The following is a 12,959-nucleotide window of genomic DNA, read 5'->3' as shown; positions in this document are numbered from 1 at the left end:
CCTCCCAAATAACTTAAGGGCTGACGTCTGTCCCTGAGAAATGGCACGTACGGGGCTTAAAATGTGCTCAGGATCAAAATGAACTGCGGTTTCAGCATGTTCAGCATGTCCCCCCATGCACGGGACAGAAGGGGCTGCTCCTTGTCCTGCTGCTCTGGGTGCCCTCCTTGAGTGCCAGGGCCTCCTGCATGGCAGGCAGGGAACATGGACTGTATCCATCACGGCAGGACACAGATACAGTCTGGATGCTGAGGGCAAGATCCTCAAAGGTATGATTTAGTGAACTCTGCATAGGTGCCAACAACAAGGTTTGACCATTTATTTTAGCAACCTAACTTAGTCATCACAACCCCTAAAAGGTTGCCTCCTGGTCATAGTGACGTGATTTGGTATGGAGAGGTTTCCTACGCTCTGCATGTCACAGAGCATCTAGTGGTTGAAGCATTTAGTCACCCCGGAGAAAACCTCATTCTTGGACCCCTAAGTGAGGGAGGTTGGCAGGGGCCAAACTTGCCTTTTCTGTCCCCAGGAGATTTTGCCAGCCACCATGCTACAGCAAGGTGGAGACGGGGCTGGGGGGAGGGAGCAGAGACAATGGGCATGCACTGGTCCCTGGGGACATGGGGTTTAAATGGGGTTTAAAGTAAGTTCCTGGAGGCCCAGAAAGAGAAGCCTGACTGCACAGCTCAGTAAAACAAGCATTCTCCTCCTAAAAGAGCCTAGGATAACAGGTCATAAAACTGTGATTTTTTTATAAGTACCAAAAAACTCCCATGCTATTTTATTAGACTTTTTAAGGGGCTTTCCTTCGGTATAGAAACACTGGCCTCAATAGTAACTAAGACACTAAGATAACTGTTATTTGTAGAGGGATATAAAAAATGATATGTTCTTGAAACTGTCTAAAACTTTCCTAAAATAACATTTTTCCTGAATTGAGAGTGGCATATTCCCAGGACATGATGTAGTGAGGTGTGCAGGTTCTCTTGGCGTGCTTTGAGACTAACCCACATAATTCATCTGTGGTTTTGACATCTCTGAGTGATGCACCTTTCCCAAGCTCATGCTAAAAAAATATTAATACCATTCCAGACTGTATTTTCTATTTTGCAGACAGAGCTATGTGTAAAGCTTCCGCTTAAGGTTACAAAATGTTGTACAGAGTAAGCCCCCACAGATAGCTGTTTATAATTCAGCCAGTTTTCAACTGGATGGCACGAGCTTTGCCTCAAACTCATTTTTTATTTTATTTTCATGTTACTTTATTTTATTAAAAAAGATTAAAGGGTCTTTGACATTTTCTGAGATTATTTCCTTACTCATTTTAAAAGCAAGTGGTTTTGTAGAGCCGTGGTGCCTCTGTGGTGGGGCGTAGATTGAAGATTTGCTATCGGGATAATGCAGAGTGCCATTATCAACTCTCTGGAAAAGTGTGAAGCTTTGGTCAGTTCATAAATCCTAAACAGATGTTGCTTACATAATGGTGGAATTTATAAGAGCTTTTTCCTAAAATACCTGAACCTTTCACTAGCCCTTAATTTGCTTTCCAAGTGCAGAGAGGTTGAGGCAAGACAAAAAGTAGTGCCCGTACCTTTCTGCTTCCCACCCATTCGAGCTGGTGGGTGACAGCCCTCCCATGAGCCCTAGGGTAACCAGGGAGTTGTCCTTTGCCCCCCAATAACTTGTTCCTTGTACAACCCTTCTGCTGAGCACAGCCTTATAAACCTGTCTTGAAGGACAAGCAAGTGTAATTCCCTCATTTTACAGATGGCTTAACAGGTGTTGGCAAATACCATTGGAAACAGAGCTCGGGATTAAGTGTTTGTCTGCAGTATGGCTCTAAAATGCCTGTTATTTTTGGGCAGGTGGCCTTGTGGAAGTCTCATCAGACCCGGATGCCTGGTCATGCCACCTGCAATTACAGGGCTCCCCATCCTGAGCCGGGAGCAGAAGTAGAGATCCATGATCCCCCCAACCACTGGTGCACCGCTGCTTCCAGATGTGCTGGGAGCTTAAAGGCTTAAGGGCTCTCCTCTGCTTGTGGAAAGATTTGTTCAGCCTCATTGTATCTGTCACCAGCTATGTTAGTTAGCTGGTTTCTGCAACATTTTTAGGGTTCTTTTTAAACAAACTAAGAAAAACTAGAAAATGTTATTTAAAATGTTGAGAGAGAGCATTTTGAAGAGAACATGCGGTCACAAAGTCAAGTAGTGGACAACTAGAAAAACTTGACTTCAGGCTGCCTGAGAAATATTAATTAAGCTCGCTTGTACTGCTTGTTTGCTCATCTTCCCACCTACCTCAGGCAGTGAACTGCATGGACAGGGAGTAAGACAAAGAAGTATATGAGGAGTAATGATGTTCCCTGGCTCTAGTTCCAACTCAAATAAAAACTCATAGGACTCACATGTAATGACAGGCAGGAACAGATTAATGTCTACAAGGATCCCATTCAGTTTGCACAGATAGTGTTTACTCTGATATCTCCCAGTGTTTTTACACTTGAATTGGCAGGCTGACTTTTTTCTAATTTACTTAACTTTTGCATATGCACTCTGTACATCTCCAATGCGCCTATTTTCCCTATTGGTTACAAGTTGGCTTATGGTACTGATTTACAATTTTACAGGCAAGGGAGGATGTGATCCACATGCTGAAGACAGAGAAAACCAAACCTGAAGTTTTAGAAGCTCATTACGGATCTGCAGCTCCAGAGAATGTACTCCGAGTGCTACACAGGGATGCCATCCTTGCCCAAGAAAAATCGATAGGAGAAGATGTCTATGAAAAACCAATGTCAGAGGTAATAAGTTCTTGATTTATGCCAGCAAGTCTATATGGGGCAATCCTGATCAGAAGTGAAACTCCACCTACTTTGCATTTGTGCAAAGCACATGATAGGTTTATATAACTCCTCTACAAATGACCAGAAATTGAAGAAAACTTGAATATTTTTGTTCACTCAACCTGCAGAAAAAAAATCTAATTGAAATCATTGGGTTTGAACTTAAACAATAAAAAGCTCATATGCTGCTTAGGATTGCTGCAGTCAGGCAAGAACAAAATCTTCTGGTGTCATATTTCTCTTCTGTTTTATAAATTCCATTCAATTATAGGCTTAAATCTCTAGTGTTCACAGCACTGGTAAGTGCTCTTTGACTTTCTTGGCCTACTAGAGCACTATCGTATGAGTAGCTAGGAAGGGAAGATTATCAGAGATTGATTTTGACTGTATTTACACTGTCATAAATCAATACTCATCTTAAGTCACTTAAGCCTGAAACACTGCAGAACTGTGAAGTCAGTTCAGGGCCTAAAGAAGACCTGCAGGACTTGATCTCTTGGTTTAAAATCTAAGCAATAAATGAATGTAGAATAGATCTAGGAATGCCTGAGGCCAGCGTGAACTCCAAACTTAGCAAGCATTGCACATGTTCATGGTTTCATAACAGTTCAGGGCATGAAGAAAGAGCATATAATAAACATATAATAAATACCCTGTAGTGCATGTCCAACTGTTCACAGTTTCTCTGTTTAAAACATTGCATTTTTCACCAGGAATTGTCTCTCACAGGATATCTGTGTACTCCTGTTGCAATATCTTCTGGTATTTTGGGGATAATAGTAAATAAGGAAAGCAAACAGCAGCATTTGGGAGCACACATGAAATATTGGGAGCACACATGAAATATTGACTAATGAAATTAAAAGACCTTAGCAAGGCTTTTGTTGATGATGAGGACCTCAGTGCAAACCTTTTATCTCATGGAGGTCTACAAGGGACATGTTGGAGCTAAAACACAACAGAGAGAAAATTTCCTAAGTGCGGAAGATCTACTCCCCAAGGCTGAATCCAGCCCGTCTCCTTTACAAAATGCCATGGCTTTTTTCACTCTTACATTTAACTTCTGCTTCAAAACGAGTGCAGCCCTCCTGCTTTCCTAACTTCTTTAGTGTGTGGAGATGAGGGCTGTGCGAAGCAGCAGCTGCCTGGTGCAGCCGGGGCTACAGGCGCTTCCCGCACTGCACAGGCTGCCGGTGGCCAGAGCAGACTTGGACAACGCTGGTGCTGGTACCGGTGCTGGGGCCAGGCAAACTGAGCAGCACCAGTTGTGAGGGCACTTTCAGTTGCAGTGAGAAATTGAGTTTCCATCCTCTGCTCCCAAGAAACCGTGAAAAGAGCTACATGAATAGCTCTGGTGGTTTTGGTGTGTCCTGGCTAGTGTTTGTTTGAAAGACGGCTAGTGTAGTAAATTAATGAAGAAATAGAAGACAAAACAGTAAAGTATTACTAATAAAAATAAGAAATTTTTCTCAAAAACAGGCTGAGGGGAAAACCCTAAGGCTTATAATGAATTGTAGCTGGAAATGTAAAACTGAATCCATGCTGAATCTAAATAGGTTACACTTTGTATTTCAGCAGTCCTAGGGGTATCACTGTGTTGCAGATGCATAGTTCAAATTCCAGCCTTGAGCTTATACCTTAAAATTCCACATTTAGGTATCTAAGTCCCCATCTAAGTGCATGAATTTAGGCTCCAGTTGTCTAGCATGAAACATCAAAGTCTTCACAGTCTCTGTTCATCTAATCCTCTGGGTCTCTTCAGTTGCTTCCAGCTTCCCTAGGGTCTGAGGGCAGGTATCCTGCCTGGGATTTGCAGGTATCCTGCCTGGGATTTTCTGGAGACCTTGCAGGTATATGCAGGTTAATTGGCTCATTCCTGTCTAATGTGAGGTGCCAAGCTACAGCTTTTCCTCCGTAAAATAAGGAGAGCAGGTACACACCACAGGAGACATTCTGCACTGCTGCAATATTTGTTATCCTAAAACTATGCAAAGTTCTGTCGTCTGTGTATGAGAGCTATGCAAATGTTTATTGCAAACACCCTGCCCAAAGAAATCATTATTTTTACAGGACAGTTACTCTTTTTTCAAGGCACTGCTTTATGTAAAGCCCAAGACAAAATTATGGGACTTGCGTTTATCAAACACAACATCGTTGGTTAATAAATCAGATGAAGTAAGCAAGCAGACCTTTAAAACAGTCTATTCTCCTTTTCTACAATCCAGCTGGACAGACTTGAAGAAAAGCAGAAAGAGACATATCGACGCATGCTGGAACAGCTTCTCTTGGCAGAAAAGTGCCATCGCCGCACAGTTTATGAGTTAGAAAATGAGAAGCATAAACATACAGATTACATGAACAAGAGCGATGACTTTACCAACCTCTTGGAACAGGAGCGTGAGAGGTGAGTACCTGAGCCGGCGCAAAGAATATCCTCAATATCCCAAAACTTTTTGGTTAAGAAATAACATATTCTGGCCTTTTCTGTGTTTAAATGACACTAAACCCATGTAAACCATTTGTAAATGCCAGGCCACTCACATTATTAGTATCTTACTGTTCACATCTAGAGCTGCAAGAATAGCATAAAATACTCCTGTAGTGTGCACTTGAATTTAAAAATGAGTTTGTTTTGAATTACTCATGCCCATTTTGGGTTCATCTCCTGGCAGCTTTTGAGAGATCAGATGTTATTTGCATTGGCTAAGTTGTGGACCAGCATGCTCAGCTACGTGAACCCACCAAGCTGTTTTTTGTGAAGGATGGGGCACTGCTTATCACAGTAGGAGGACGGGATTAGGAAAACCACACATTAGAATATTGGCACGCAGGTGGTAGGAAGCTGGCCATGCCCTTCACACTTAAGCTTTCAAATTCACAAACGATTTGCATGATTTTTCATAATTTTGAAGAAGCATGGCTCAGGCAAGATCTATCTTCCCCAGGAAGAAAATATTTTCATGTTTTATAAAATGTGTCCTGTCCGTGGGCCTGGGCTGTATCTGCAGTGTTTCCCTAACAGGCTCATACACCCCTTTTCTTTTTTATTTTTTAAGTTTTTCTCCTCATTGCGGGAGTAATTTGTTCTCTAAGTCGTAGAACAGAAACAGCACCTGACAGGTGAAGAACGAACACTCAGTCTCAGTTTTTTAATATGAAATATTTCATGCTCATACCAAACAGCTCAAAATCAATTGACAAAGTTTAAAAAAAAGCTCTGAGAAAGTACTTAAGGAAAGTTCAAAGGAGAAATGCTTCTGAGGAAACCACTGTCTAGTGACAGACATTTGCAAAAAGTCAAGAGTTGAATTGTTCATTGTATTTCCTGAGCTCAGTTTAGTGCCAGCTTTGAGTAGGTGGCACAAGAGCTAAAGTGACTATATTTCCCTGTTTAATATCTGCTGTTTTTCTGGCTCTTTATTCTTCTGTGTTGATTGGCAAACTTTAAAGAACAAAAAAGCTTGTGCATCTCAGCAATTTTATTGCCCTAACAGAAAATAAAAAATTAAGTTTATTGAATTTCCAAGTAAGGAGTAATTTCACCTCCAATTCTGTTAGCTGTCATTTCTTCTCTATGCTGAATATTTGCATATGTGTGGAGATGCAGGAGACTAAAGTGCTGCACAAGTAAAGGCTGTTTTAAAACACCATTCACATTTATCTACCACATTCACTATAATTGACAATTGCTGCCTTCTTATAATTCTAGCTCAACTCATGAAGGCAGCTCAAGATTCTAAACTGTTTTAACTGATTTGTTTTCAGTGAATTGATTTAAAAGTTTTCTGTCTCATTATTGAAGCTGAGATGTCAAGTCCTATCTCTGTGGCTATTTTCCCATACTCTTGCTGCTCTTTTGTGTCTTTTAAACTTCTATTTTCCTACATTCCACATTTTTTGGACAAACAGCAATAAAAAAGGAGAATTTGAGTTTGAACTTCTATTGAAAGCAGATCCTTTAAGAGCAACCAAATCCATTAGCTTTAGTCACCAGTGCCTCTGTACTGGTAGCTGCAGGGGAAGAATTACACTGCTGAAGTCCTTTTGATTTATGTTCAGTGACAAGAGAAACCTGATGTTTGCTATTTAATCCACTTTGTTTGTCTAAGACGCTAATGAGAAAAATCATTTCAAGCCTAGCAGTGACCGAAGAGAGAGAACATGGCATGTGGCTAAACATGGAAAATCAAGAGTGCATGTCCCACCCTGTTCAGCGTGTTCCTCCCAGATCACTTATGGAGCAGACTAGCAAAATCAGGATGGGGTGGAAACTATTTATTCATTTAATATTAAATTATCTAAACCCATCATTTTTGTTTTCTGAATGCGCAGAAAGCTAAGGCTGCATCCATACCTTTGTAGGTATTAAAACTGGAAGTAGTATCACCTGAAGGCTGTATTCAAGGAGAGGGAGAAGCTGATGGGATAACTAAACAGGAAAGCTCCATAGTGGCAATCAGCAAGAGATTTTTGTCACAAGACAGAGTTTTTAGTAGAAAGATTCAATTGTGATAGGTTAAAATGTACAGAAAATCACACTCACTTAATCTGCACACTGGGACAGAGAGCCGGCCTGCCCAGAGGCACTTCTTAGTGTTCTGCCTAACCATTCCTATTTTACAAGTAGCACTGTATATATAATTTGTTTTACTGTGGTGCTTTGAAGCCTGAGGCTTACTTTACTAAGAGCTGGACAGACACGTAGTCTCCGTGAAAAAGAAAAGGCATGCTGAGGGTGAACATGCTGAGGGACGCTAAGGTGAACTTTGCCCGTCAGTCCCTCTGTTATACTCACAGTTATAATGTTAATGAGACAGGGTGAGCTGGAGGAGGAATGGTCCTGTGGGAGGCCCATTTCACAGGAGCCTGGTACCACGAAAGCCATACTATGCAACAACTTCTGTCCTCACAGAATCTTACAAATCTTTCATAACCAGCATTGGCCGCACCAACTTTTAGAGGCCATATCTGCTTTTGCTGTCCCGTTTGAACAAGATAAAATGTGAAAGTCTTTAAGAGCAGAGAATATCCCTTGGTTCTAACCTCTTTCTAGTACTCATCTACCATATGTACTTTAGATTTTTTTTGCATATACTTTAATACATTAGCTCTAATCCATCCACGACAACATACATGAAAGTTAACAATCTCTGTTAGGGGCTAACTATTAGGCCAAGTTTGCACAGAGAGGAAGAAGTAACAGAAATGCATGACTTTTCAAGAATAATTAGACATGAAAAATATAGAAAAGAGAAAGTGCAACACAGGAGTATACAAAGTGTAGGCAGCTAGGAGGGGTAAACAGAGCGAGCAGCAGTCACCAAAGGGCTTGACTGTTGATGTTGGCTCTCCCAGATTTGTGCAAGTCAGTTGCAGAAAAAATCCGGATGTTACAGAAAAGCTATATAAGATGGTAATGACAGCCCTTTGCCAGAGGGAGTTGAAAGAAATCTGGTTGTTTTAGTAGAAGGTGCTTCTATAGACATAGTGGCCTAAGTGTTTTGCACATTTTCCTATAGTATGCTATGATAAAGCTGAGAACATTTTGAAAGGTAGGGATAGTATCTTCTATTTCTTACCGTTGGGCCAGTATTCCCCTTTTCCACATTTACCCACCTCAGCCACTATTTCTGTGCCATCACGGTCTCTTTCAGTGCTGTCCTTCTCTATCCTCCACTGCTCATCCTCTCTTGTTAACATTAACCAGCTGTCTTTTTTTATTTTCCTTATCTTCTTCCACGACTCTAATTGGCCATGCTGACTTTAATCAAGGCTGTTTGCACACACGGCTTCGGGAAGGCAGTCTAGCAGCCTGCTACGTTCCTCCAGACTGGTGAGGGAAAAATGACTTGCCTGCACCTCCCTGTGGCCAGTCCGCTGTGCCGTACGGGGAAGCGATAAGCTCGCAAGCTCTATGCAGGATGCGCTCTGCACGCGGAAGGGAGTTTGGGCCAGCCTCTTTCCTACATCCACAAAACGGCACGGCCAACCCCTTTTTTGATCTATGGTCTTTTGCACAGTAGCAGAAAAGCCCAGTAGATGACAAATGCAATGTGCCACCTTTGGCACCTGTCTGCCCCCCACCCTGGGAATGTAAAAGCAGATGTCTCCCTGCAACTCCTTGATGAGGCTCCGGAATAAGGAGAAGAGCTGGAAGCTCCAGGCTCCCCTTGGAGACCTTCGGTGGTGAATGGTGGGATAAGGAGTCTGTGGCTGGCACATGGAGAATAAGGGGGTCTGTGTGGAGCGGCAATGACAGCTTGGCTAGAAGTGGGCATCTAAAGGTGATACTGCAGCTGCAATGATTGAGTTAGTTCTCTCAGCACAGGCATCCTCCTGTTTTCTAGTCACACTTTCAGGAGCTCGCAGCATTAGCTTTGTCACCAGTTTGGCTGTAGCTAAATCAGTTATTGGCCCTTTTATACCCTGCCCCCCCCCCCAATCCTCTGTAAAGCAGGATTAGCATAAAGTGGTACTCAGTTATTCTCTATTCTGCCTAGTCCCAGCCTTCAGTCTTCTTCAGGAAACTGTAGGGACAAAAAAAGAAATCTTTAGAAGCAACTGTAAATGTTTTATTTGATCAGCAGAGCCCCTTTCTCCCAGTGTAATGGGGGAGGAGCTCTGTGTAACCTCAGTTCTTCTTTGAGCTCTTGGTGGACCTCAGAGACGAGGTTTCAAATTGTGAAATTTTTAGAGATGCTAATCTCTGAACAATTTGTCTTATACTCTTCTTTACATCCATTTTGTTGACAGCATATTTTGCTTCTATTTAAAAGCACTGGAAAGCTCCCATTGATTTTAATGGTTCAGAAACAGGCTTGTGGTGAGGACCACTGAGCCTAGTCCTGCAGGAGAACAGCAGAAATAGCCTGAAAGCCTGCTAAAATGGGAGGAGGAGGGAGCCTCCTTCATATGCCTGAGACATTGTTTGTGGACTACATGATGCGATGTGGCAGAAAGGCTTTATTGGAGCTTGTTAAGGGTGAGCTGTGCCACTGCTTTGTGTGTAATTTGATCATTTCCAGCATGATCCTTGAGACTGCTGAGAGTGTTTTACCACACTGCACAATATGTCAGTAAATACACACCCGCTATCTAATGTAAGTATCGTCTGTATGAATACATCTGTATTATGTACAGTCATGTTTTTATGTAAGACTTCAATGAAGTGATGAAGATTTTAAATTGGTTCTCGCTTTTCTTGCTGTAGCTTCAAATTATTCTTTGCAACCAAAGCAACAGTGTTCCCAGTGCACTGAAGCATTTCGCATTTTCCTCAAAGGCAGAGTTGGGGATTCATTCTGCACTTTCTAAGCAGTGCCCTGTGAAATCTGGTTTTAGTTAAGCCCTCTTTTTGAAGTATACGGCCATAATTAGATCTGCTTAGAGGAGACTGCAGGACTGTGACCCCAGAGCTTTTCTCCACAAAGTTTACTTTCAGACTTGGTGTAAAATTGTCTCCCCGGCGCCTCCCCCGGCACGGCACCCCCAGCAAGGAATGCACTGGCGAGGTCCTCAGTGGTCTGTGATAACACATTCCTCCCAGCTTTAGTCATCCTGGCACCGAGATGCTCTTGGCTGCTCTTCTGGTGATGTAATTTTGGGCCCGCATCACCTGCAAAGGAAACCGATCTGCAAGCAATAAAGCAGATAGCTGTCTTGAAACAAAAAATGAGAGTGTTGATGTTAGCAGGTTTTAAAAACTTCTTTTTTTTTTCCATTTCTGCTTTTATTAGCAAAGCTTCCCTTCTCCCTTTTCCCACGAGACGGCAGCACCAAGCCTTTCTTTGGGAAGTGCTTGCATTTGTTTCCCTTTTTTTAATGTTCTCAAGCAAATGTAGAGGCTGGAGTATGATATAGGTTAGAGATTTTGTGTGCGTTACCTTTCCAGTCTGCATTTTCTCTTGATTTTTATTGAGACTGTAAAATAAAAGCTCGCAGAAGGAGAAAAAGGCACAGTAGCCATCAGTCAATAACTTGTTTAGAGAATAATCTAGCCACAACTGCGAAGCACTCAGGGCCAATAAATCTGTGATTTACCAGTTTAAAGACAAATTCTGTGGTGAGAATATGAGAGATATTGGGGTGAAGTGTACAGTGCAAACATATAGCACAGACTTTGTCCTGTGATTATATAATTTGCTGTGATTCCCTTAAAGTCTGGACACTAAGTTACTTTACAAAAACATTTTCCCTGTTTTTTTGCTCCAAGACTTCTCAGCCATATTTGTACCTTTAGGTCTTTTCATTTGCTGTTCATTTCTCTGTCCTGGTTTCCAAACTGTGACCCAAAAAAAGGAAAAGCCAGCCCAGTGGGACTGTGGGAATTCACTGTTGCCTGCAGTAGTTACTCATCCTACCACACATTACCAGCCATAAGAAAGCACTGAGTCATTCTCTGTCTACTTTTCAGTATTGGCATTTCTGAACTTTTAATCTTTCAACGTAGAAGACAAGAGCAACAGATTATAAAAATTAAACAGTTTTTATTCTTTTCTTTTAGGCTGACATGCTATCTATACAGCTTGGAAACACTGTTTTTTTCTTTGTCAATGTAATGTATTCTTAGGATCACAGATCACAAATTCTGTGGTAGTCTATTAAAAGAAATAAATGAAAAAACCTGGCAATGACAAATACCATTTCTGAACAGTTCAGTAAATCTGCAGGTCATCCATTTTACAGGTCCTGTTTTACAGTTCTAGCTGACTGCAAGGCAGTGACTGTTCCCTGTAACTTGCTCCAAGTTTATGTTTTAGCTAATGATTCTGGTCCCAAGTTCCAACAAAACTGCTCCAGAGGTAATTTAAAAATGAGAGAACAAACAGCCACATCTAACTGTGGAGAAACATTATGAAAGTACTGTAAATCTTACACAATGTGATGCTAGCCATGAGCTGGGACTAATCCAAATCCATCTCTTCACGCTTGGATAGTCTTCAAAACTGTCCAGCCTTTCAGTCACTTCTGGGATTATATAAAATGGCATCATGTGTTGTTTCAGCTAGTCTTCCAAAATTATTTCTAAGTAGGCATCAGATATACAGCCCTTGAGAGAGAATTATTATACAGAAATGTATGTAGTTCATTATTCCTAGCAAGTTTGCTTGCTAGAATCATCAATTTAAATGCTCCCAGGGTCAAACAGGGGAAAAATTACTTCATTCAAAATCTACTCACGAACTCAAACTCTGTCCAAGGTGCAATAGGTAACAATTTTAATGTTAAAGCATTAACATGCTGTTAGCATATTTCAGAGTTATCATACTACTGAAATAAATATCAGTTCACAGCTCCATTAAAGCCATCTTTTTAGGTTGTCATTCTTTTAGGCAAAGAAAACAAGAACTGAATCAGGGTCATGTTGGGAAAATTGCTTCCTCATTCAGTAAGATTAGAACCAGGTTTCAGTAGAAGTGCCAGGTTTCACTGAAGTTCTGAAAATATTCAATAAATGCTTCTTATTTACAAGTATAAATATATGCAAATAATAGGCACTCAAGCTTGAACATGCTGGATATTTGTTCTATGTTTAAATGGAAGTTTACTTGTGCAGAAATGCACAAAATGATCCGTGAAGTATTATTTTGACATACCATTTTGCTTAATGCCCTAAAAATATTCTAGACCTGTTCTACCTGTTCAAATGGTTTTCACCAACATGTGGGAAGAAATTCAAGACTGCATCTGATTTGGGGGGTTATTTTGTCCCAATGAGCCTGTATAGAAACTAACCCCAAAAAGATATAATGACTTTTCTATCATTTTGTAAATCCCTTCTCATTTCTGCTAGGGACCCAGCTTCCTGCTCCTTATAGATATGAGAAGCTTCCTGAGGAGGTAAAACATAATTCAGGGTGATAGTAGAGAAGAGGCAGTAGTAGGAAGAAAACTGGGGGAGAAATGGATCCAATTGAATCTTTAGGTTTTGCATAACTGACTGAGTAACTTGCTATGTTGTTCCAGGCTGTCAGGTTAGGTGAAACAAGAACTGAGTCAAGGTCATACCTGAGAAGCTTCTTTCTCAGAAAGGCTAGAAATAAGTTTCAGTAGAAGTGGCCAGTGCCACCGAAATTCTGAGAACAACACTGCTGTCGGGTCCCTGAACATTTTG

The 12,959-nt window shown here is 41.3% G+C and overlaps 1 protein-coding gene across 5 annotated transcripts in view; it reads left to right on the top strand.

The window, feature by feature from the left end:
- FILIP1 (filamin A interacting protein 1) overlaps positions 1 to 12,959 on the top strand; it is a 110,073-nt gene that overhangs the window by 56,575 nt on the left and 40,539 nt on the right. For all 5 annotated transcript variants that reach the window (XM_026102275.2, XM_064508682.1, XM_026102277.2 and 2 more), the window contains 2 exons: positions 2,630 to 2,803; positions 5,071 to 5,249. In XM_026102275.2, coding sequence (XP_025958060.2) covers positions 2,630 to 2,803; positions 5,071 to 5,249 — 353 coding nt within the window. The remainder of the gene's footprint in view (positions 1 to 2,629; positions 2,804 to 5,070; positions 5,250 to 12,959) is intronic.

This window comes from Dromaius novaehollandiae, chromosome 3, assembly GCF_036370855.1.
Source record: "Dromaius novaehollandiae isolate bDroNov1 chromosome 3, bDroNov1.hap1, whole genome shotgun sequence".
In the NCBI taxonomy this organism is placed as follows: Eukaryota; Metazoa; Chordata; class Aves; order Casuariiformes; family Dromaiidae; genus Dromaius; species Dromaius novaehollandiae.
Note: the sequence above shows the minus strand (reverse complement) of the source record. Positions and strands in the feature narration are given on the sequence as shown.